The 25059-nt window shown below is 39.0% G+C and overlaps 1 protein-coding gene across 10 annotated transcripts in view; it reads right to left on the bottom strand.

The window, feature by feature from the left end:
* ERCC6L2 (ERCC excision repair 6 like 2) overlaps positions 1-7976 on the bottom strand; it is a 59396-nt gene extending 51420 nt beyond the window's left edge. For 9 of the 10 annotated variants that reach the window (XR_012635623.1, XR_012635624.1, XM_074932938.1 and 6 more), the window contains exons 1-2: positions 4757-5204; positions 3027-3451 (exon numbers count right to left, since the gene is read on the bottom strand). Coding sequence is in view for 8 of the 10 variants with exons in the window: in XM_074932938.1 (XP_074789039.1) it covers positions 3027-3451; positions 4757-4883 (552 nt within the window). In the remaining 2 variants the exon portion in view is untranslated. Of the gene's footprint in view, positions 1-3026; positions 3452-4756; positions 5205-7509 lie in introns of those variants that run through there. The other variant, XM_074932937.1, reaches the window with a different exon arrangement.
* Between the last annotated feature and the right edge of the window lie 17083 nt (positions 7977-25059).

A 25059-nucleotide genomic window follows, 5' to 3' on the forward strand; every position in this document is an offset into this window, starting at 1 on the left:
AACAATTCTCAGTGATTATGTACAAAAAACACAAACAGGAATTGAGTGAGTTCCACTGAAAATAAACATCTAGGACAAAATCCTGGATAGGATTTAGTAAGGTGGTTTGGGGGAAGGATTGAGACTTTTGTTCAGGATTTTTGTTTGTTTTAAATCAATCTCAGTTTTTAGAATAGGAATCCCTTCCCTTGGACAATTCTGAATTCATGATAATAGCAATTAATTACTCTATTTTACTCTTTCATCCTCTAAGTGGAAAACTCCCAAAAATATAGAAAATACTATGATAGAGCCAGGAAAAACTGGAGACGAGGCATGCCTTGCAATTCTTTTCTATTTTCAGAAGGACACTTGAACCTTAGACGAGAAGACAGAAGCAAGACATACTTGCTTGCTATACTCCCAACACTATTCTGCAAAAGGAAGAAGAGGTTTAAACCAGAGGTTAGATTTTTACTAACACGTAATTTTCTGTATGTTCCATTCCTTCCAGTTCCTGTATTAGCTTCAAAGCCAGTTTCTTCTGGTGTGTTTGGGCTATATTCCCTCAAACCAGTCAAGGCGATTTCCCTTTGATTATGAGAAGACACTTATTATAATGCACCACAGCAAGGACAAACACCCCATCATAGGTTATTCCAAGCTGCTCCCACAGTAATCCAGTACAGCTAGAAGGCACAGTTATCTGGCTAGAACACCCAAATCTGTAAAATCCACTTGGGATAAACAGTATTCATGGGGCTAAGCACCAGCAAGAACCTGATGCATCAAGAGGTGCCCTTCCTCTGAAAACTCAACAGACCCCCTTTATTCAGGGCAGCCAGCTCCAGCCACTTCATTTTGCAACTGCTACACAGCTGCTTATAGCAGGGCAGATGTAAAGCTGTCAGCTGTTGATTTCCACAAAAAAGGAAATGTCCAGAGTTTTCTTCCTATAATGATGTGGGGGGAAAGAGCCAGCCAGGAGTGCAGAAGTACAGGAAAAATACCTGAGTGAAGGGTGATGAGCAGAAGACAGGAAATCCATCACATATTGGGGCATAAGGTGGGAAGGAGTTATGTAGAAGAAAAGAAAAACCAAATATTTTAATATATATATAAACTGAGGCTAAGAAGAACTGCAAGTTTGCATGCTGTTTGACTTTAATTTTTTTAAAATCCTTTTGAGAATAAGAATAAAATTCAATTGAACATAAAATGTCCATGTGTCTTCCAGATCTTCCATTTTTGGAAGAATTATGCATCACAAACTTGTAACAATAGCAAAGGCTGTAAAAGGGCGACTCTGCTGAGAAACCTTTGGCTCTTTAGATAAAGCAGGAAGCAACCTAGGCCTGGATATGAAACTAACTTACTGCAAATCACATTAAGAAACATTATCCTACTTGCCTCCAACCTCAGCTTGAAATGAGAACACCATAGAGTCAGGCTGATTTATGCAAAAATCAGTTCAGAAGAGAACATTAAAATGCAAAATTTTCTAGAAAATTTACCTCATAAATCATCACATAACTCAGAAACAGCCAACTAACAAGCATAAGACAAATTTTCTATAAGACTAAATCAGTTACTTGATGAAGTTCAACTACTATTTTTTCTTTTATGAATACTCTTTCCTAAACAATGAAATCCTGTTTTACTTCATATCCACTGAACTGCCTTTCCCATACTGAACTTGAAGAACATAAATGATGTGTTTTATAAAAAATATGCAAGGTATTCTTCAAAACCTCTACCTGTCTTCTGTAAACATGACACTGATTAAAAAAATAAACATCAGATGTGAATTCTGCACAGGACTATGTGTGATACCACACTGTCACTGTGTGATAAACATGACCAGGTCACTGTTGAATCAGCTCTGAGATTCAAAAAACAAGACAACTCAATTCCAAGCCCCCACCCCCCAGATTACTATTTTATGTAGATGCTTCTGACTATATGAAATCAGATTATTTGCAGTTCTGAGTAGAAACAAAACCTCTATAACAAGCAAGTTCTTAAACTGCCATGGATAAGAAAAACGGCCAAGCTTAGGTAAAACACAAAGTAAACGGATGCAGTTTAGTTTTAATAAACATTTGTTAACAGATCATCAACACCTATACAAATCCATGATACACTTCTAAATGCTCTATCCAGAGAAGTTTTGCCAGTTGTTTACTCACTCCTCTTGACAAGTCTGCTACAGAACAATATACTGAAGGGTGTCCGTCAACATTTTCGTCAATGGAAGGGCAACAGACCTTACAGTCAGTATTTGTCAGTGAAGGAATGAGCTTGTGTTTGACACATGGAGGGAGGAAATAAAGGGGAACAAACACTAGCCACCATAAGACTCAAGCTGCTAACTTGAAATCAGACAGCTTAAAGAGAATTTTCAAACATAAAATCACCATTATTTTAGTAAAATAAAAATATCATTTGGCCCACACTGATTCAAAGCATAATTGAAATATCCAGCTATACTTTGTCCTTTCATCAACCCAAGTTACATTTCCAAGAGAGTGATAAAAATAACATGGAACATCTAAGCACTTTTTCCAGAGATGGGAGTAAATGTGTCTGCTCCTTCTTGCTTCCAGTACAGTTAAACTGTTTGTTCTTAGGAAAAAAGGAAAAAGACATTTAAAGAGCTACAGTCAGGTAAAGACTGTAAGTACTTTTAGGGTACCCCAGTGCAAATCACTCTCACAAAGCACAGGTAACTTCAAAGTAAACTCAGCATAAAATTAATACTAACATTTTAACTACCATAATTATCCATGCTTACACTAAAAGGGGCCACATCCTAGTTTCATGGACTGTCAGGAGTGAGTTTTAAATCAGCAGTGGCTCCTGGACCGAAGTGCTGTCCTGGATGGTCACATCCTGCCTCCTCCAACTTCACACTAGCACAGGAAGGTTAAGTGACACTGAGGTGGCTTTTCTTAAATACGTTATTTTTTAAAAAGATTTACAACTCTCAGAAAACATACTGCCAAAAAAATTATCTATCCCCTCACTGTAATAAACAAAAATAATACCTGTATTGTCTTTCCAAGGCCCATATCATCTCCAAGAATACATCCCCTTTTATTAGCATAGTGTCCATACAGAAATTGGGCTCCTTCCCTTTGATAATCACGCAGGTATCTGTTAATTGTATATGGGATAAAATCACCATTGTCAGATAATTTAAAAGCAACTGCAGGAGATGGAAGATTTCTGTCAGGAAAATAAGGTTTTTCCAGATCACCATCATCAAATATTAAGCTTTTCCAGGGTCCTCTACGGGCTTCGACTCTACAAAGTTTAGTTATTTGTATCTTCCTTTCTTCAAACTCCAAGAATGATACAACAGCAAATAACTTCCCATTCTTGTCCTTTTCAATAGAGGATATAGTTCCTTCATGAAGTTTCCCATTTTCAAGGCAAGGGGCAAGGCATTTGTCACCAATATGCCAATTATCTATAAAAAACCAACAACAAACACACATAGTGATAAAACAGCCAGATGTACAAAGTATTTCTTTTTGTCACACTAATAAAACATTGTATATAAATTTATTTGACAAAATGTATATAACGTAAGACAAAAATTTTCTTGAAGGTAGCACTAGAATCAGGATACCAATTACTGCTTAAAACCAAATCCTGAGCTAGACATAAAATTGTATTTTGCTGAAACACGGCTATTTTATAAATATATGAATCTATATGAAAAATCCAATGTAAAAGCCAAATTCTGACTCATTAAGTTGTTACACAGTGGCTTCACAGAGCCAAACCCTGAAATGCCAATGACTGCAGGTTTTGTGTCCATTTAACAGACCACATGACCTGTTCAAAAAGGCCTTCTATATTAGACACAATTCTAATCTATCTGAATCTAGTACTGCAGTGTTAATAAATTGTTTTATAATTATAATCACATAGGAAAACATCACCTTTCTCACAACAAAGTCTGGAATGGGTATAAAACCCCAACATGTTCAGGAACAACAGATGTGTACTCTAAGAACATACAGTACTGTGCCATTTGCCTACATTGTTCATCAAAGTGGCTAATTACTCAGTAAACTGCTTACAGAGCTGTCAATTCTGGAACTGTTAATATCTGTTCCTCTACAGTGTATCAAATATTAACAACAGAGATGACTGAACTGCTTCATTTTCAACTATTTCATTTTTACATTTCATGCACAAAGATGATTTTCAAGTTGTATGTATGCTGCTAACAGAGAAAGAAGAACATCAGTGTATCAGAACCCAATGTGACAACAGAAAACCCAACAAAATACCTCTATCAAAAAACAAGGCCTTCACACTTCATAGTAAAAAGAGAAAGACCTCGTAAATAATGACTGCACATCAAGTTTTCCAAATCTGAACTGAGGAAGCATTGTCCTTTTGAATTTATGGAAATAATTTCCAACTTTTCCCTGATCAGCCATCCAAAACCAAGAAAGGGACACAAGACTCATTGCAGAATTTTTATTGTTTCTTATCTATTTGTTGGAGTAAGTTCTGCTACTTCTGGGAAAATCATTATCAGTAGCAGTGTGTCGTGGTTGAAACCCAGTTGACAGCCAAACACCACACAGCTGCTCACTCACCCTCCCCCACCCCGGGGAATAGGGAGGAAGTTGGAGAGGTAAGGAGACTCGTAGATTGAGACTAAAAAATAACTGAAGTAAAATAAAATTAAAATAATAATTATAAGAACAGTAATAATAGAAAATACAAACAGGTAATGCACAATACAATTGCTTACCACCTCCTGGCTGATGTCCAGCCCATTCCCAGCTAGCGATCCCAGAGAAGTGAGAATCCCAAAACCACAATCCCAGAAGCCAGAGTAAGCTTCCCAGCCAACCCTCATCTATCTGTTGATATGACATTGTATGATATGGAATATTGCATTGGCCGATTTGGGTCCGTTGCTCTAGCTGTGCTCCCCCCCAGCTTCCTGTGTACCTGCTAACAAGCAGGACATGGGAAGCTGAGAAGTGCTTAGTTTCTTAGCAACAGCTAAAAACGTCAGTGTATTATCAGCATTCTTCTCATAGCAAATCCCAAACTGAATCCAAAACACAGCATTAAGTGCTAAGAAGAAAAAAAAAAAAAAAGCTTTATCCCAGCTGAAACCAGGACACAGTGAGAAGCACCTAAGAATTTTATGGGAACTAACCAGTTGGAGAGAATCTTGCATCAGAGCAAGTATCCACACTTCACACCTATGACCAGTGGTAGTACACCTCTGTGGGCACATCGACCCAGTTATTTTTCAGTCGTAAGGAAAAGAGAAGAGGAAGTCCTGAAGGCAAGAAACTCCACCTTTCCATGTTTATTCTCAGTGCAAAAAACTCATGGAGAAGATAGGTTCTTCTCACCAGTTCCTGAGCTTCTGGAAGTGTATGCTCACAGGATTTTTCTGCACAATGTATTAGTTACATCAACGGTAACTATACTTCATTCTTAAAAATTAATTAAAATACTTACACTGAAATAAAACAAAACCATCCATGTAGCCCACTATTCTGCAAACAGCAGTGGCCACAAATTGACAGGTGACAGGTAACAATAAAAACAGCACAAGCCCTTTTGTTATATAAAATATAAAAATATTTCTTTTTACTTTAGAAAAGTTTTTCAACCTTAAAGTATTCTTTTAGCAATAGAGATTCCCTGAGCCAGGCATGGTTTTTCTGTTTACCAAACCCCAGTGGGTCTCTCTTACAAGTAGCTCCATTCTCCTTTCAACCCATGCAGATTTCTTCCATTCAGGGTCTTCTGACTACAAATTCTGCAGGTCTCCACTCTAATACCTTTCAAGCCTGCTATGATTCCACAAACTAAACTGATGGTCCGTTAGTTCTTATACTAACAAGATCATAAACCACCACCTCTCTGTTTGACTCATCTTGCAGATTTCTTTCAGAATGTCCCTCATCATCCTTACTTGGTAAGTTCAGCCCTATACCCATTGACCTGTACATAAGCTGCTCCACACCTTCAGCCATTCTCTCTGATCTTCTCAGAGACTTGAAGCTCAGATGTTTCTTTTTGAGGCAAAAAGTGAAATACAGACAGTATATTCAACAAATTATATGTAACTAATCTCTTAAAGTTTAAGGCATTTGTATTGTGTCTCACATGCTCAAACTGATGCAAAAAAAATGTGCACATGAACTTCACCTAGTAGCATCTAAGTCTTTGAGCAATTTCTCAAAAACAAAACTGAAAAAAACGAAACCAGCTATATAAAGCACACTGTTAAATATGCAAAACAAAGTTAAAAATAAGAAAGTATTTCCATAATTACTTTCTTTTACAGTAACATCTGAAGTGACGTGGGACATTAAAGACTCTCAAGTTAAAACCATAATTTAAGATGACAGCACCTTTGTTTTTAACTAAGCATTTACTTGAGTTTAATGACTTGTTAGAATTAGAGTTCCAGGTGCAAAGTGGAATAAATTGCATTGAGCAATAGTTTCAGTATTACCAAGCTCCAAATCTGGTGAGAAACAAGGAAGAGAATGAGGAAAAGAGCAAGAAAATAAAAGCAATGGTATTAAGGACACCATTGCTATAAAACCCCAGAAAATAATGTTGTACAAGCCACAGCAAGAATTGCTACTTTAACTAGCCTGATCGACTAACTTCTTGGTTTCTGTACCAGAACCGTAACTTATGTAGCGTGCTGTCTTTAAAAATGAAGAAAATTATCTGGTGTGGCTTCCTAGCATAGCTACAGTGCCATCAATGAAGAAAGGTGATATTTAAGATACCAGCCTGTCTGTACTTACCCCTTTACCAGCAGAAAAAAAATGTGCTGTTACATTATTAACTATGCTAAATCGTGCTGATAATGGCCTACTGTCACACCCTAGCTCCTTCCAACTATTCCTCCACCAAAACAAAAAGCAAACCAATCATGAATACTTTCTAATTATTGAGGTTTGACGACTTAATGTAGCATGCAAAAGTTCTTTTTACACTCCAATAAATGGCTGGAAAAGCAAAATTCAAGGATACTACAAAGTAAATGCACTGCCCTTCTTACATTGTAAAGCTTAATTACAAAGTTGGTAAACAACAGGCCAAAAAACCCAAAAATGTTCTCTTCCAGAGTATGACAAAGCAGAACGTTTTGACTTCACTTAACCAGGTTTCCACTTGTTGCAAGAAACAAGCTCAAAATGTATGCTTCTGATAAACATACTTTAAAGAGCTTTCTCAATATTTCTAAAACATATACACCACCATACTCTTCCATTCAAACACCTCAGCTTTGCTGTTAGGCGAGGCCTCGCAGCACTGTAACAGATACACTCAGGGCAGTGCCAGCTAGCTCCCACGGGCCCGCGGCCCCGCTCCTCCCCACGGCGGATGTGTGGGACTAAACACGGTGGGCTGCCAAGCACCTCGTTACTTCCACACCTGCTCTCATTTTCCACCTGAAGAAACCTGAATAGGCGATGTCGGAACACGGCTCTGTAAGGGTACACGTAAGATGCTTACCTGGGACATCATCGCACATTTTAACTTTTGGCGGTGCAAAGCCCAGCAGAGCCCCTGGACAGAGGCACCCCGGGGCAGGTGGGGACCGGGCGCCAGCAGGGCCTACCGCCCCCGGGGGAAGGGGGCGGAGGGGCAGCTGGCGGTGGTGAGGGGGGGCACGAGCCTGTCTAGGGCCCACAACCCTTCGCTGAAGGCCGCACGCCCCCCGGGCAAGTCACAGGGGAGCAGGGGCTGAAGCAGTCCCGCGGGAGCGGAGCAGCCCCACAGCGGGCACCTTAACAGCGTGCCAGGGAAGGAAACGGCCGCTCGGCCCCCTCCCCGCACCACCGCCGTCCCCGACAGCGGCCGGGCAGCCTCGCCGCCCCTCGCCACCAGGGCGGCACCCGCCGCCGCCCCAAGCCCGTCGGGGTACGGGCAGAAGCGGCCCCGGGTGCGGGAGGCCGGGCCAGAGCGCAGGGGAACTGCGGGCGGAGGGGGCGCAGGGGCAGACGGGACCGGGCAGGTATCGCGAGACGAGGGGCGCGGCGGGACTTTGTTCTTAAAGGAGCCGGCGGTGGGGCCGTAGAGCGGGAAGTATCGCGAGGGTCGCCGGTCGTGTCGCGGGAGGTGGGCGGCGCGGCGCGGGGCGGAGTGGCCTAGGCGGGCTGTCCCGGGGCCGGGCCGCGGCCCGCGGGGGCTGCCAGTAGCCGTGGCGCGGGGGGCGCTTGGCCGGGGGAGGGCCAGGGCGCTGGTGAGGCGCGTCCCCGGGAGGGCCCGGCGCAGGGCTGGGAGTAAGTCGGGTCTGTGCTGCGGGGCCGCGTTGCACGCACCAAATCAAGTGCGCTTTGGCACAGAAACGCACCGAGGTGGAGTGTGGTACGTGTGGTGGTGGTGTACGGATCTGCGACTGGTGGAAAATACCGCGTGGCCCCTGACTCTAGCCCCTGAGCCGATCATAACTACTGCTGGAATAATTTGTTTTCTTGACCCATACTGGCTATACAGTAACAGTTTCCCCCTAATGCTGCCTATCTTCATAGCAAAATCTGTAAAGGAGGGGAGAAAAATGGGGATCTAAAGTTACTTTCTGTGAAGAAACTGCACAGGAAAGAAAGGGAGAACGGCTGGTGCTCTGGAATAGCACAGCCTTGCCCCTGCCATGGTAGAGAGGAGTTGGCTGCAATGAGGCGATTGGAGCCTGGTAATCGAACGTGCAGCAAGGTAACGGCCTTTGGGGCTCAAGTGAGAGAGGCTCCCTTGCTACAACAGTTAGTTCCACCCGTTTTCGGAAGAGCTTGGCTGGTGCGGTAACACTGCAAATTAGAAACCATCACTAACAGACGTTCTTGCTGAAAAAATTCAGCTCACCAAGATATATATGCAGATTGCCTCATATCTCGGTTGCTAGTTAATAGTATGTTACACAAAGGGTAGGACTTCCTAGATCTTTGCCATTACTTTGACAATAAGCATTCACATGACTTTAATAGCACAATATCTGGTGGTTTCTCTTATGTAAGTTAAGCGTATGTGTGTAAATATCGTGCAAGATCTATTTCTAAAGCAACTTTAATTTTTAAATGCAAAAGACCAGTTTGGGATGAATCTCATTGTTTCTAATTATCTTGTAACTTCATTTTACTGACATGTCAAGGAGGGATTATGCATTAGAGAAAAAAAAAAAAAAACAGAACAGGTTCCTTTTGGCATATGCAGTAAAATTGTGTACAATAAAGGTGGATGTTCAGAGTGGCTAATCAAAATTCTGCATCCTACAATATTTTCAGAAACAACACAAGGCAACAAATTTGCTAGTATGTAGGTCTCCATGCTGTTTCAGAACAGCTGCAGCTGACATGCAGGCAGATACCTGCCTGCTCTTAAGAGTAATGAAGACATGCAGCCTGGCGCACAATTAAATTTCTCCTTTTAGTTATCTGCTATTAGCCAGAATTCCAACAGAAGTTAATGAAAGGTGGTTGGTGTTTCATCAGCCAGTTATGTCAGACTAATAGGAAAACAGCAAGCACGAAGGCAGTAATACAATACAGTTGCTACAATAAACTACATGAATATCGGGCCCCATGTATTTTGGGGGAGGTTGTTTAAAAATAAAATGTAGTGTTGTACCAATAAATTACATTGTTTTAAAAACATACATGTAGTCATGCATCAAAGGAATGTGTCAAAAACTATCTATCATAAAACCAAAGCTGAAAACAGGATGGCATTTCAGATTTTAAAAACTGGGCAAAATAAACACAATGTAACTTTACCATGACCTAGGATACTTAATAAACCTCAGCTCTCGGACTGTCTTTGGAAAATTATCAAGAATATAGGCTGTGATTCTAAGGCAAGCTTTTAAACTGGATCATGTTTGAAGAGAAGGGTGTATTTATACCAGAAGGTGTTTTATGAATACTATGTTGCATTTGACTCTTATCAAAATATTTGTGCTTAATAACTCTTTCATGCAGAGTACAGCTGTTATTTTACAGTCACAAATACAGTACTATGACTTCACAATAGAAGGAAATCAGAACCAGATTAAACTCTTGCTTAAACAGTTAACTTTTCTGATAAACAGGCAGTAAAATTCTGTCTACACTCCAAGGATCCCATTCCACTTTTATGACAGTGGTAAAACCTCAGTGGCTTAGCTGGAAACAGAACTGCACCTGAAGATCCCAATGAAGTCACTAGGATGAGTCTCCATTACAGTTAGGTACACCCTTCAGGAGGGACAACAAAGGGAGGAGCACAGCCTTAAAAGGAATGGTTATGTCAACAGGTAGTTTTGCCATTAAAATTTGTCTCACAAATTACAAGAAGTTTCTGCATCTTTACTAGACTTTACAAAAAAGAAAAAAAGCTAGAAAACAAGCTGGCCTGTTGAGATTAGGACTTTTTTTCATGCAGTACCCCCCTATAGGACCAGGCTCATAATGCAAATGTCTTCAGAAGCCAGAGAATTCTTTAGCTCTGTCATGTATTTTTAAAAGTTTTGGAATATGAAAGTCTTATTTCAGGAATCTTTCTAGCACAAGTTAGAAGTTGCTTGCTAGAATGTCAGAAATGTCTCACACCACGTTTCTTCAGGGAAAGATTTGTAAAAGGATTTAATTTAGAAAAGCTGTTGCAATTCCTGAAAAGTTGAATATATCCAAACTTCATATTAAAATTTGAAGTCTGCTCATATTTGTCTTAGTTTAGATTTCATAAGAGTAGTGTTAGGCTCAGATAACAACAAAAATGAACAGGAAAATGTGGATAAACACTTTTAAAATCTGTGCTATATCCCTGAACATTGTGGCCTTTCTGTTCACTCTTTTTTGACAGAGATAAGAGATAAATTAACTGATGTGCATCTAAAAAGAGCAGCTTGGTTACATTTACAGCATCCTCCCATCAGTATGTCTGAAAAAAAAGCGAGCTAGTGATTCTCAGATGCACTCAGCATTTGCAAGTCTAACGGAAACCCATTGAAAGAACAGGCACCTAGAATTTTGGAAAATGCAAGTTGGTTTTTTAATTCTATACTAGAATAAAGAAGAGGTGGTTCAATTCAGTGGTATTAATTAAGCATGCCAGCGTTAAAAGTGCTACAAAGAGGAACTTTGTAATGTGATACACACTGAATTAACATTTTAGAAGGCCTTTTGTTTCTCCAGCAGTTCATTTGCCACAGTATTTTACAATTAACAGTATTCAAGAAGCTCTCAGTTCTTTGGGAAATGAACCTGACTGGGTGCTCTGAAGTGTCTGTACACTGATGCATACCCCAAATGGATCAAAGAAGAGGCATTAGTGCCCCTGTGTGCATCTGAAGGGCTACTGTCTCTTTGGGATCATGGAGATGTGGTGGCATAGCTCACATGACTGAATGCTGTTGTGGGTAGATACGGGCAGTTTGGGAAGGACAGGCCAGGACAGTAACGAGCAGAACTGACTTTTTATATGAGAGAGCAGCAGGGATACCTGGAGCTCTGCCTGGTCTATAGTGACCATAAGATGGTGGAGTCAAGGATTTTGAGAGAAGGGAACAAGGTAAATAGCAGGATCCTAATTCTGGACTTCAGTAGTTCTGACTCATGCCTGGCCAGTCCATTAGCCTTCTACAGTGGAATGACTGGCTTGGTGGACTAGGGGAGAGCAGTGTATGTTGTTTATCGTGGCTTCAGCAAGGCTTTCACTGCTTTCTGCCATAACGTCCTCTATATACAGGCTGATGATGTATGAACTAGATGAATGGGCAGTGAGGGGGATTGAAAACTGGCTGAACTTCAGGGCTTAAAAGATTGTTATCAGCAGCGCAAAGTCCAGCTGAACTCCCATTACTAGTGGAGAATACTGAGTTCCGATGGGTCCAGTACTGGCCGTTACATTACTCAACTGGACATAGGCCTAAGCAGCCTGCTGTAGGAGACGCTACTTTGTGTAGGGGGGGTTGAACTAGATGTTCTCTCTAGCCCTCCAACCTCTGTTATTCTGTGATTCTTTGAAGAATTCTGTAGGACAGAGTTCTTGCTAACCGCTTATGCTGCCTATTATTTAGAAATTAAGAGTTGGAGATACCAGGCAGATTGCTTAGCCAGAATCCAGTTTGTCCTGTAGCTCAGTGCCAAAAGACATGGCACCAATTCTTACCTAGCTTTATGCATATTTCTACTTTTATCTTCCAGTTATTCTTAATGACTTGTAAGATCTTCAAGTCATTCTTCTCTTTTGTATCCTCAGTTGTAAAATAAAAGCCTGAAAATGCTAACTATGTCTAGAAATGCTGCACAACACTTAAATGTGTGCACAACACATAAAAAATAGATAACACCTTGAGAATTTAACTCAATAAATCAGGTATCTCTTGTTAACTTGTTCTCTCTCCAAAAGATTCTGGCCAGGCCTAAATCTTACTAACTCTTAGAAACTAGGGTAGTATAATTCTTATAACCTGCTTGAAAATTGTCCTTTAAAGTTTGTCTGCCAGATGATGTGTTACAAGGCTTGAATAAACCTGAGAGACTGATTCCACAAGTGTTACGAACTATTGATTCATTTCCTTCAAGTGTCTGGTTAAAAGGTGGCTTGAGGAAAAAGTGAAGTTTTGTCCTTAAATAAATATTGTATATAAATGGATCATGTCAGCAACACTCAGATTTCATGATTGCCTGGAGTGGGAACTGGATAATGAGACTTTTCAGCTCCACTGGATTTGTAGCAGGTATTTGTGTAGAGCAGTTCTGAATGTTTCAGAAAAATATGTGAACATTTGAAAGGGTTGTGGACCAGTCTCAGTTATACTTTGGGTCTGGTTAAACCAAATCAGCATAATTGTTCTTCAGAGGATCTTTTATTATGTGTTACACATTTCACTTTACAAATAAAAAATATTTCAGAACTGGAACAGAGCTTTCCATTAGGAGGAGTAGTCATAGAAATGGTTTATGGAGATTACCCGTAAGTGTGGTTTCCATAATCCCTTTTTTCCTTGAGGAGAAAATAAAAAGTATTTGCTTCTTCAGATTTGATTTCATTTTTTTGGGTTTTGATTGACATTAGAGCATGAAGGGAAAGACTTACAAGCAGTGTACACACAGAAAGCAAAAAAGACTAAAACTGGGAAGTTAGAGTTTTTTGGTTTTTATAGCATGGCAAGCTGTCCTCAAGAGAAGCAAGTCATAATTTAAAGCTTCTTATGCACACGAGATGCAAATGTCATCTGGTGTGGGAGACTGGGACATGCAGCTTTCATAAACCACAAAACCTGGAATATACAGACCTTGTAAACAGCCATCTGAGTTAATAATCAGGTCAAACTAGGTGAAGTACCTCTAATCAAATTAAACTGCGGAATCTTTTTGGAAATGTGATGCCAGCTGTGGATTGCAAGGCTGCTATGATGATCCAATGATGATCCAAAAATAAAGAAAAAACTGTATCTAGTTATCCTCTTAAAGATACAACTTTTTTTTTCCTTTCTGACCTGTTTTAAGCAGTTTACCTCATTAATTGTGTGAGTCAGAACTTGATTTGGTATACTTTTGAGGAGACATGCAGAGGTATACACATATACACTCACACCTGCATATATTAATGCATAATAAGCATATTGAAGCAACTCAGAAGCTCCATTAAAAGATACGACTCCTGTTTAAACAAAAATATCCTATTCCAGAAATAGAAGGAAAATACTGGCCTGCTGTTAAACAGGAAAGGTGAATTAGTCACCAACAATGCTCAAAATGCAGAGGTTCTCAACACTTTCTTCACCTCTGGCTTGACCAGCACTGGTTGGGTCCCAGACCTTGGGAGCAAAAATCCAGGTCACCGCAAACACAGGCCCACTGTCAGTGAAGGAGTTGGTATGTGAACTACTACAGGAGCCTGACCCCTACAAATTTATGGGCCCCAGCATTATCCGCTTGAGGGTGTTAAGAGAGCTGGCTGATGTTGTTGCAAGGCCACTCTCCATAATCTTTGAGACATCGTGGAGATTGAGGGACTTGCTAGAAGACTGGAAGAAGGCTAGTGTCACCCCCATCTACAAGAAGGACTTAAAGGATTCAGGAAATTATAGACCCATCAGTCTTACTTCAGTCCCTAGGAAAGTTATGGAATGAATCTGGGGGCTATCACAAGTCACAATGTGATTGGGAACATTGCCCTGGATTCACCTAGGGCAAATCATGCTTGACAAACCTGATTGCCTTCTGTGACACAGTAACCTGCTTGGCTGACGTGGGGCAAGGGGTCTACCTGGATTTCTCCAAGGCTTTTTAATACAGTTCCCCACAGCCTACTCCTAGAGAAACTGATGCATTATGGTCTAGACAGGTGGTCTGTGTGGTGGGTAGGAACTGGCTGACAGGGTGGTGGTAAACAGCTCTTTTTTCAAACTGTCAACCTCTCACAAGTGGGGTCCCCCAGGGATCAATATTGGTCCCAACACTGTTTAATATCTTCACAAGTGATATAGATGATGGGATCAAGTGCACCCTGATGAAGTTTGCTGATGATACCAAGCATGTATTTAAAGGATGGCTACACAGAAGATGGAGCTTCCCTTTTTACAAGGAGTCACATGGAAAGGACAAAGGGTAATGGGTACAAATTACTCCTATGGAGATTCCAACTGGACACAAGAGGAAAACTTTTCACAGTGAGAACAATCAGCTACTGGAATATCTCTCCAGGGAAGTGATGGATTCCCCCACATTGGACTCTTCTAAGATTCAGCTAGACTGGGTGCGGGGCCATCTTGCCTAGGTTGTGCTTTTGCCAGTAAAGCTTATACCAGATGGTCCTTGAGGTCTCTTCCAACCTGGTATTGTATGACTCTATGATTTTATTGCAGTACTGTGAGTAGAATGCAATGCTTTATACAAGTTATTTCCTGTATTTCTTCTTCATGCTATCTATACAACACATCTAGCAAAATAGGGTAGCTTGATGAAGTGTCAGTTTTTAGGGGAATATTATAGCTGTGTACAAGTGGGTTAACATGTAAACTGGAGCTAGGGAAGCTAAACAGGAGGCTTGTCAAACAATTCACTAGTCATTTCTCCTAAAGCATGTAAGAGTGCTGCATCTTCATGTGGAAGGCAGAGATATTTTTGCTCCTGGCAGATCTTTCCCCAACTCTGAAGTCAGTTAACCTCTTTTACCAGGAGGATCAAACTGCTGTTGGTGCCAGAAACCACAAACGTCTGGCACCAGTGTATCGGAGATTATTTCTGTGAATCAGCTCTCAGTGTAACAAAGGTATTAAACGAGTAACCCAAGCACAGAGACATTTCATAATACAATGGAAACTGCACTGCAAAGTATATCTTTGATTCAGACAAATTCTGAGCCCCTGTCCACCATTCACTGTCATGTTAAAAAAAAAAAAAACACCAAACTTTTTATGACAGCAGCAACAGATTACAATAAAACTACTGGTAGACTTTTTCAAGTCTTTGCTTATGAATAATATTGAAGATAAAATTAAAAGAGGAGAAATAACATGTTATGATTTCTAAAGCATCAAAGAAATTATTAAGCCAGTTATATTAAAAGTTAATTTAAAGGAATCATCAAAAGTATGTTATAAATTTAAAAGTAAGTTGCCATGCATGCCTTGTACAACTTAAAGTTGTTATTTTGTAATTTATTATTGTAAAAACTGTTTAATATAACAAAATTATTGTCAGGTATCTGATCACTGTTAGATTTATTCAAAACCATCTATCAGTTTGTACACATACATGTGCATCCATATGCTGTGCCACTGACCAGCAAACAAACTGAAACCCATCCTAGTTTATAATTAAGACTGTCCAAATACAAATATCAACAATTAAAACCTAACAAAACCACAAGATAGCAAACTTGATTCATATGCCATAATAACTAAGACTTACTGTCCTAATCAAACTTATGTAGCTTCATCATCTTTAAGCAAATTCTTGGTTATTTTTAACTGCACTGTTTTCTTATGTTCTGATTCACCTTATCCAATAAATTCTGAGTTGATACCGCATTTTTTCAAGACATAGCATATAGAATAAGTTACTTACAAACCACAGAAAGAAAAAATATAGCTTACAAAAGTAATCACTGTTAAAAACCTACCTGTTTTTTCCAGCTTTAATTTTTATCGAAGACAGGTAGTAGGCTTCATTATAAAAAAATTCTTGAAAACGAAAAACTCAAATACTCAGTCTTACTCTGGGACTGGATCCCAACCTTAATGTTTTTTCTTATTTTAAACAGAACAGGTTTATCTTTTTTCTGGTCATATTTGCTATTAAATTCGTTTTAAAATACTGATTTTGCTAGTGCATTTTAAGGAAGAGACCAGGGCCAAAGGAGAGGAGGATTTATTGGAATTTGGAAAGATACTTACTTCTGTTTCTGAGGGTGATTGCTTGCTGACTTTAAGTGGACTTATAATCAGGTTAGTTGCACTGCCACAGGACAGCACTGAACAACAGACCAACTTTCTTCAGCATGATGCTTTTTGATGCTGACTGCTTCATTCTTCCCACTAAAATCAAAGATTCATGCTTGAAGTATAGTAAGTAAATAAAGCCAAAAGGAAAAAAAAAAAAAAAAAAGCCAGAGAGAAAGACAAAAATATACAGCATTCAGTTGCTTGTGATTTCTGTACAGGCCTACCAGAGTCCTCCCACAACTTTCAAGATTACTGCCAATCTAGAGTTTACCAACTCCTTTTCAAATTCAAATTCAAATTCTGGTCCATCCTAGGATTCTCTCTGTGTGAGTCTTCGTAACTTTAAGGCACAAGTAACTGACTCCTTAGGCCAACTGACAAATTGACAATCCAATGACTTTCACAAAAAAACCCCAAAAAACCAACCAACCAACCAAACAAAACCACAGAAAAAAATAGCAGAAAAAATGTTCCCAAGAGCATTTTTTTCACAGTCAGTTACTTATACTGCATGTCTTTTTTTTTTCTTAAGAGATTAACCTAGGTCTGTATGTGTAGGTGGGAGGGAATAATTCTGTGTTAAGACAGATGTGCTGTTATTATGACTTTCACTGATGTTTATCATCTAACTGCTACAACTACTGGAGCCATAAAAATAAACTGAGTACCAGCAGTCACCATAGAAAACGAGGCAGAAGAGAAATCTTCTAAGCCATATTGTTGAGCTTCTCTGTCTTCTACATGACATGAATAATGTTTGCATTCATTTGCATTTGTATAATGTTTCCTTAGAATACTTTAGGCAAAATATAGAAAGATTTTTAAATCCCAATTAGTAGGTGGCTGTATTCATTTATACTTGTATATATATGAAGTTAATATAGCTAGTACAAAGTAGCACAATCAAGTCAGTTTTCTGCAGAATCTGGAGTGTTCATTTACAACAGAATATTTGTATAGATATACAGAAATAAAAAACTAAGTCCTTAAACTTTTGCTTGGTGCACATTTTCTGATCGATACCATCCTTTCACAAAAAGACAGTAAACCAAATTCTTTTAGCTAGACTTAAGCCTTAGCTTAAATAATTTTCTAAAACAGAATGAGAGTAGTCAGTCCATAATGCTATGACAAATGAAAGCCTAGGTTATTGTGTCATCTCAGACCGCAGAATGCAGAGAGAATTCCACCTTGTTTCTAAAAAGACATGTAATCTCAATTCTTAAAAAAAAAAAAAAAAAAAAAAAAAAAAAAGACTACTATTAACTTTTGTGAGGTAATAGGTTGTTTTGACAATTTCATTATCCAGATTTATGGATGCGTCTTTCAGTTTCACTCAAGATCGAATTCTCCTCAATCACTCTATGGCTCGAGGACTAGTGATTGCTGGAATCCTCCACGGATTACCCCTGATCCTCAAGGACATGAGAGCAATTCCAAATTAACTTCCAGATACATTTATGTAAACTGGGTATCCTGCCTTGGAAAGAATAATCCACTACATTCACATATAAACAGAACCATTAAATATGCAACAGATGTTCCATTTTTTGAAAAGCTCTTGAACTCATTGACAGGCCTTTGGCTAAACTGATGAATTAATTTGTTCAGGGTGGATTTCATAAATCCTCTAATAATTCTTACCCTTACACATCTTGACTTGATTTCTGAGCTCTACAGCATGTGTTTTAAATGTTTTAACCTTTACTACTTTAATCAGGTAACATTTATTTCAGGACTGGATGATGATCGGTCATTGAAAGATACAGTTGACGAGGAAATAAAATCCAATTTGTCTGTTAAACAAACGTCCACATCAGAAATAAGAAATCAGTCTGCATTACTGGATCCCTGAAATGCTTAGTGGTTTTGCTTTCACTCTCCCTTTCAATAATATATATATAGTGCTGAATTACTGAGTATTGTTGGATGCAGTGCTGGTATGCGGAAACCACAGTTACCGTGCTTATGCACAACCTATTTCTTGGGGTGGTTTGAATGTAAGCCTTTGCCTCTATACTGAGATTTATTTCTATCATTTTAAGCTATTTTTCTTTAATTCTTATAGGCTAGATACCGATTTAAACAGCAATGAAATCAATCTGAAGAATAAATTTTGTCTAAAGTGCTTGCTTTGGAGAACTCTTCAACTTTGTTAATGCCTCTGATGTAATGTATTCAATTATATAAAAAAAAATTAAAGGGGGCTTTATTGGCAGATTGCTAGCAAACAAAATTCTAGTGCCAGCCAACTGTCATACCAGCCTGCACTCTATAAACCTTCATGTATTTTCTTACTGTAATGGGACATTCAGAGGTCCCGAAGTCTACAGTCTCAAACATATGATAAGAATATATTACATTCATAATGTTCTTATTTCTGATGAAAACCATAAACAGAGCCAATGGCCATTTTTTGCCTCTTTGCAAATTATATTTGCTCATAAATCTAGGTTTAGCTAGATATAGAAGTGTGAGTACATCAACGCTGACTGTATGTTACTAGTCCCCATCTGTATGAATCCATAGAATTATGAGTGTTGCAATGTGATTTGAGATGCTGACACCCATTCTGTAGTGTTTGATGCTTTTTTGCTCTGATGCATTTGTAAATGAACTCTGGTACATCAAGTAAAATGATGGATTTGTGAATGAATTGCAGGGTTAAACAGAATGTAACAAAACCAGACCTATCCACCTGAATTCAGACTTCAAAATTAAACTGAATTCTAGTTAAAATCCATCTAGGGGGTTTACATTTATTTGAAAGAGGTGTGCATTTAAGGTTTCTTAATCTGGGCCAGTTATATATGTATGGTTTTTATATCTCTAATGTGACAATGCTGTTCCTGAAGCGGAAGAGTTAAAAAATAGTCGAAAAATTAAAATTCTACTACCTTCTTGTGTTTATTATTTTTCCAAGCTATTCTGGAAACAGAAGACTTAACAAAGCTTATTTTTTTATCGTTGATTCACCAGGTTCTTTCTTGACAGTTCCTTCCTAGACCATAATAATCTCAGGTATCAGATGAGTAGCTAACTAGCAGAAGCCAAGCAAAATGTGTATTAACTACCTCCCATCTGCCTCTCCTTTGACAATGCCACTCATATTGATCTCTCTACCCAGATGTCAAATTTAATTCAATTTTAGAAATGTAATTATAACAGAAATTTTTTAGAAACTGGATAAACTGTTTTCAGATATTTTTACAATTTGACAAAATGCTGAACTTCTAACTTGAAATTAGGCTTCTAGCTTGAAATGAGGTTTCTAACTAGAAATTCTAACTTCAAATTAGTCCTGCTTTCAGCAAGAGATTGGATGTATGATCACACAAAACCTCTTCTGGATAGCCTTGTCAAAGATCCTGTGCTTATGTCTTCCTTTAGTTGAAACTGGTCCAGAGATTTGAGGATTACTGTAGGAGACTAGTAGATGATATAATCATGTACTTTGAAAAGTCATATAGAACAGTAAAATACATATGGTGCAATATTCAAGAAAACATCCAAAGACCAGAGTGTGCATAGATGAATATTAGTTCATCCTGTGAACTGCTGTGTAGCTCACACTGGAACAGACAGAATTCATTGTTATTAGAGGTCTTTTAAAGGTTGTGATCTGGGGAAGTCAGTCATAATCTTCCAGTGTACAATTTGTTTTGTATATCGTATTTGGCACTCTGTTACCCCTTCATAAATGATGAGGAATGATTATTCCTGGGAAATGAAGTGCTATCATCATATTCACTAGACAGGATTTCCTGTAGGGTAAATCTAGATTACAGTATTCTTAGGGATCAGGATTGATGCTAATGTGCTCCTCAATTGCAATAAGAAAGGAAACAGATCTTGTGTCTTTGAGTTGCTCGTCAGAAACAAACACAGCCACTAGGGAAGATGCTGCAGGAATTTTCAAATTGTTGTCAGACATTGTAGCTTACAAATGCCAAACAAACTGCAGTATATTATAGAAACAACTATGTGATTACCCAATTCTCCACTTTGCTATATTGCCAACTTTGAAACATACTAGTGCAAAATAGGTGACAGGATAAACCTATAACTGAAAACCAAATATACCATAAACTGCATTAAGTTGTTGCTAATTAATTTACTTCAAATACTTTACTTAATAGTAACAATACCTTCCGTCACAGCGTCTCTGGTACCTAATCAGTAACATTGCAGCATATACTAAGGGCATCAAAGTGTTTCCTAGCTAAGCAATCAAATATGAGGAGGTTGAGTGAAAGACTTGCTCCGGAGAAAAAAGAATTCTCACAGTAGCCACAAATAAAGTGTCCTTTAATTCTTAGTTTTTCATTTCTAAACTCCAGATTTACACTGTTAAACCCAAATTCTAAGATCAAATTTTACTGGTAGTATGTTGTTTTCTACTAAAAAATTGAGTTTTATACAGAAGTCAACGGACCCTAAAGTCATCTGCAAGCTTAGCTGCAGAAGTACAAAGTATACAAATCTGCGGTGACATAGCATTGTTCATGCCAAAAAAATAATCTTACATAAACACAGAAGTCATTCTCCTATATCAAGTAAATGGCCATTTCCATAAGATAACCAAAAAATAGTGTATTGCTTAGTGCTTGACTCTGCACTCTTTGTTTTGGAATGAATGTGCCTCTAAGATAAGAAAGATGGAGTACTGTTTTATGTACCATTTTTGGATGAAAATATGCCACAAAACGTAGCCCCTGTCATTTGACAAAGGCAGTTTCATTTGGCAAAGACAGCTAGTCTGCAGGCATACTGAAAACTTCTCCCAGTATTGTAATATAAGTAGTATAATTTCTAACAATATATTTTTGCTATGAAATTACTGTTTTTATTTATTTAGGTAAACGAGAACAGCTATTCCCAAAAAAATTACTCTATTACCAGTGTGGGTGGTATCTAAATTAGAAGAGTCCTCAAGTATAGCTTATAGTAATTGTACCAGGAAATACGTGCTTCAGCTTGTCTACAGTGACCTAGCTTTAAGTTAGCTAATCTGGATATCCAGTAGCAGTTCAGCCACATTAGAAAACAGTTCATCAAGGGTGGGCTATTGTAATTTTTCCAGTAGGCTTTGCAGCCCGTGTTGTGCTCTTATTTAAATTATACTGATAACTGCACCCAAGCAAGGCCAGTTTAAATGTAGCTTAGGTTATTCAGTATCCAGTCATAGGTGAAACTCATAGATGAGTATGCTAATACCTACCTAGTTTATTGATATTGCTGTGTATTTAATTTCAGTTGCATTGTAGGTGTGGCCTCACAGAATGAGTGAAGGCCCAGGCACGTAGGGAGAAGAGACTTATCAATGTGGCTAGTTCCTACAGAACTCCCATTTTTTCCTGAGGAAAAACAAAAACAAAAACCAACAAACATTTATTCTAATTGAACAATCATACCTGGCTGCCACTTCAAGACATTACCTTAACATTGACGAAGACAATTGCTTAAGACACAGGAACCAAACTTTCAAAAGTGTTCCAGTGACATTACAATCCTGTATTTCACAGAAAGGCTTTTTTCTAACTTTTGAGTAATATAAAACATTTTAGTTAACTAGGATGAAGACATAGGTTGTGATCAAGCTTTTCTTTCTTTTTCACCTGTTTTCCTTCTGACTTCAGGAAGGGTTCTAAGACCAGAGGGGAGCTAGAATTAGAGACCTAGTATGTGGACTGCAGTCTTTCAAAACCAGAAATCTCAGAGCTGAGACACATATCCATATATATATTTGCTGACTTACAAAATTATTTATGTCCAAGCTTCCTACAGATGGAGCTATAATGCAGTTTGTAAGAGCCTGTTTTCTTTCACAGCAGATAAAGGGATGGCATCTCCAGAAGTGGACTTCTTGTTTAGATGTCTTATGTTGTGTTTTCAATTCACTTATCTTTTCCTGGAGTATTTTTCAGAAGAGGTTAGTTTAAAAGGTACAGCTTTTGCTAGGTTGAGTTTTATGGAAAAAAAAAAAAAAAAAAAAAGGCTTTTGACATTGCTGAGCTTAATTTTCTTCCCATTTAATGCTAGTGCATTTGTCTTATTACTTCTTTCAATCCTTTCTTCATATGGCAGTTGATACAGAAGGAGAAAAAAACCTAACATTTTTGAAGGAAACAGACAAAGATATAGGCTCAGTGTCATTCCTGTATCATTCTACTCCTGTTTCATGCCTTCTGCTTTCTGTCTTTTCTGTTATCTGTCTATGTCATAGGCTTTTGGGACCAAAGCCATTTTCTCCACATGTGGAGTTACATCAATAGTATTCTAAAGCCTTTGTTTTAGAAAAAGGACAAACGGCTGCGATTTGATTTTTCTTAGGGCCCTCCAGAGGGTTAATCTTAAATTGTGTCTTTCAGACTTCTCAGGTACTTTATCCCTAAGTATTCATACTTTCCAATCTTCAGTTGTGCCACTTACCTAGCAGACAGCAAGTAAGAAGGTGCCTGGGCTGGCACCATGGACAGAGGCCCCCTATGAAGCAGCTGGAGTTGTAGACTGCATTCCTGACAAATCTTACTCATGTGTGTAAGTAAAAGATTTCCATTATTTAATTAGGTTAATTGAATTATGTGAACTGGTAGATTTTGAGGGTGGATGATTCTTCCCCCAAAACTGGAAAAAAACAACAATTCTTGGTTTATGAAATATCTGTAGTTCGAGAGAATTCCAAATTGGCAACTGGTAGCTGAAAGATTCTGCAGTCATATTCCCTGCCACATAATTTGACAAGAATAATAAACACTATTATGGATCGATAGTCTAATCTTCTAGCATGACACTGGCAGACTTTGCTTTTTTATAGTGGTCTTCTGCCCTCCAAAATACATTTTCGGCTCCCTGCAGTGTTCTCCATTGCTACATCTAATAGATATATACAGTTCTAGCCTTAGGAGGAAACAATCCAGACACACACCTGTGGTGGTGCAATTCTTACCCCTCCCTGCCCTCCTTGTTGGGCTGCTTGGTGCCAGGTGTGATTCCATCCACATTTCCCCAAGCCATACACCAATCTGTGGAGATAAGGACTGATAACCTTGAGGAGCCTGGCTCCTGCCCCTCCCAATTGCTTGGAAAAGGTTATAATGGCCCATCATCTCCTGATGGCCTGACACACCTATGCCTGGGATGTGGTCAGATGGAACAATATCAGGGTTGCATGTTATTCAAATTCTTGTGCAACTGCCAGAAGACACCAGATAGTATTTGACAAAAGTCAATTATCTTGGATCCTATAAACTGCGACCACCAGAGAGACCCTTTGAGCTCTCCTGGATCGCAGCGGGCCTGTGACCAGCATCTCCCCTGAGCTGGGACGCCTCTCAGGTACCAAAACGCTTAAGGTGTCGTCTACTCCAGACAGAAGGCCAGGGCCAAGTCCACCCGCTCAAGTCTCAATTATCGCTCGTTGAGGAATGCCAAGGCATTGTGAGTATTTGCTCTAAACTGGAGAGGGAAATTTTCTTTGAGCTAGCTTCTATTTCACCTGTTTATTGGGGGGGGGTGTGTGTGGGTACGTACCCTTGCCCTTGTTCCTGTGTGCTTGTCCCTTTTGTGTTCATTTTACCGAATCCAAACACCTTTTTTTCTGTATGTATGTGTCTGTTTTGTATATGCGCATGTACATATGTGTATAAATTAAGGTACCGTTAAGTAAGTTAGAGTGAATATTGTCATTTTAGAACCCGAATAAGTCGCTTTTCTTTCTGAGTTATTTTGTATTGACAAATAGTTGTTAGTTATTAATAAATCTAGATTATTTTTCTAAATCATTACCGTGTCAATACTTTCATCCGCGACAACACCCTGTAGCATTTGGGGGCTTCCATTTTTATTTGCCTCGTGAGGAATGGATTGGAGCTGCAAGACATTTCCTGACCCCAGAGAACACTATAATTCAAACACAGCTTCTGGAATTTCAGCGCTGCATTGTAATTAGCCATTCTCACTGACCTGAAAAAAAGAGAATAAGGGGATGTGTGGGGTGTGTGTCCTAAAATTATTGTTATAATCCATTTCATGTTCAACAGTTTGTCACACATCTGTAGCTGCAGACCTCTTGCTACTTCTTAGTCACATACAGCCCTACACCAGCCACACCTGCAAGACTCTTGCAAGTGAGTTCTCAAGACTAGGTAGAGATGAGATGTTCCTCAGCCCTGAAACAAAGTACTGTGTCCTAACACAGTGCCACTTGTCATAGTTTCTTGCATATGAAGGTAGGCTCCTTTTGCTTAGTGTTGGCTTCTGTGAGATTATATTTCATTCATCATATTCAAAATACAACAAAAATCCTCTGCCAGAGGCCCTAGGAATCCATTTTGGGGAATTGCTAATTTTGTCTAAAAATCTAAAGGCTGAGGAGAGATTCAGAAATGGAGAAGATATTCTTGCTAGTCGAGAATGTAGGCATGGAGCCTCCAGAGTAGCAGGGAGAATAACTCCTAGCTGAATTTATGATCCATAGTGGTGGTAATGTTAGGCTGCTATCCCTGAATTTTGTTTTATGGTAAGTGCTTCTGTCTTACTGCAAATGACCTGTTTGTGGCCAACATCTGTTTATCTGGCACTCTCTAACCAATGGAAATGCTCCTTGTCTGGTGAGGTAGACCTCAAAAGTGACA

This window comes from Athene noctua, chromosome Z (genome assembly GCF_965140245.1).
Source record: "Athene noctua chromosome Z, bAthNoc1.hap1.1, whole genome shotgun sequence".
NCBI lineage: Eukaryota > Metazoa > Chordata > Aves > Strigiformes > Strigidae > Athene > Athene noctua.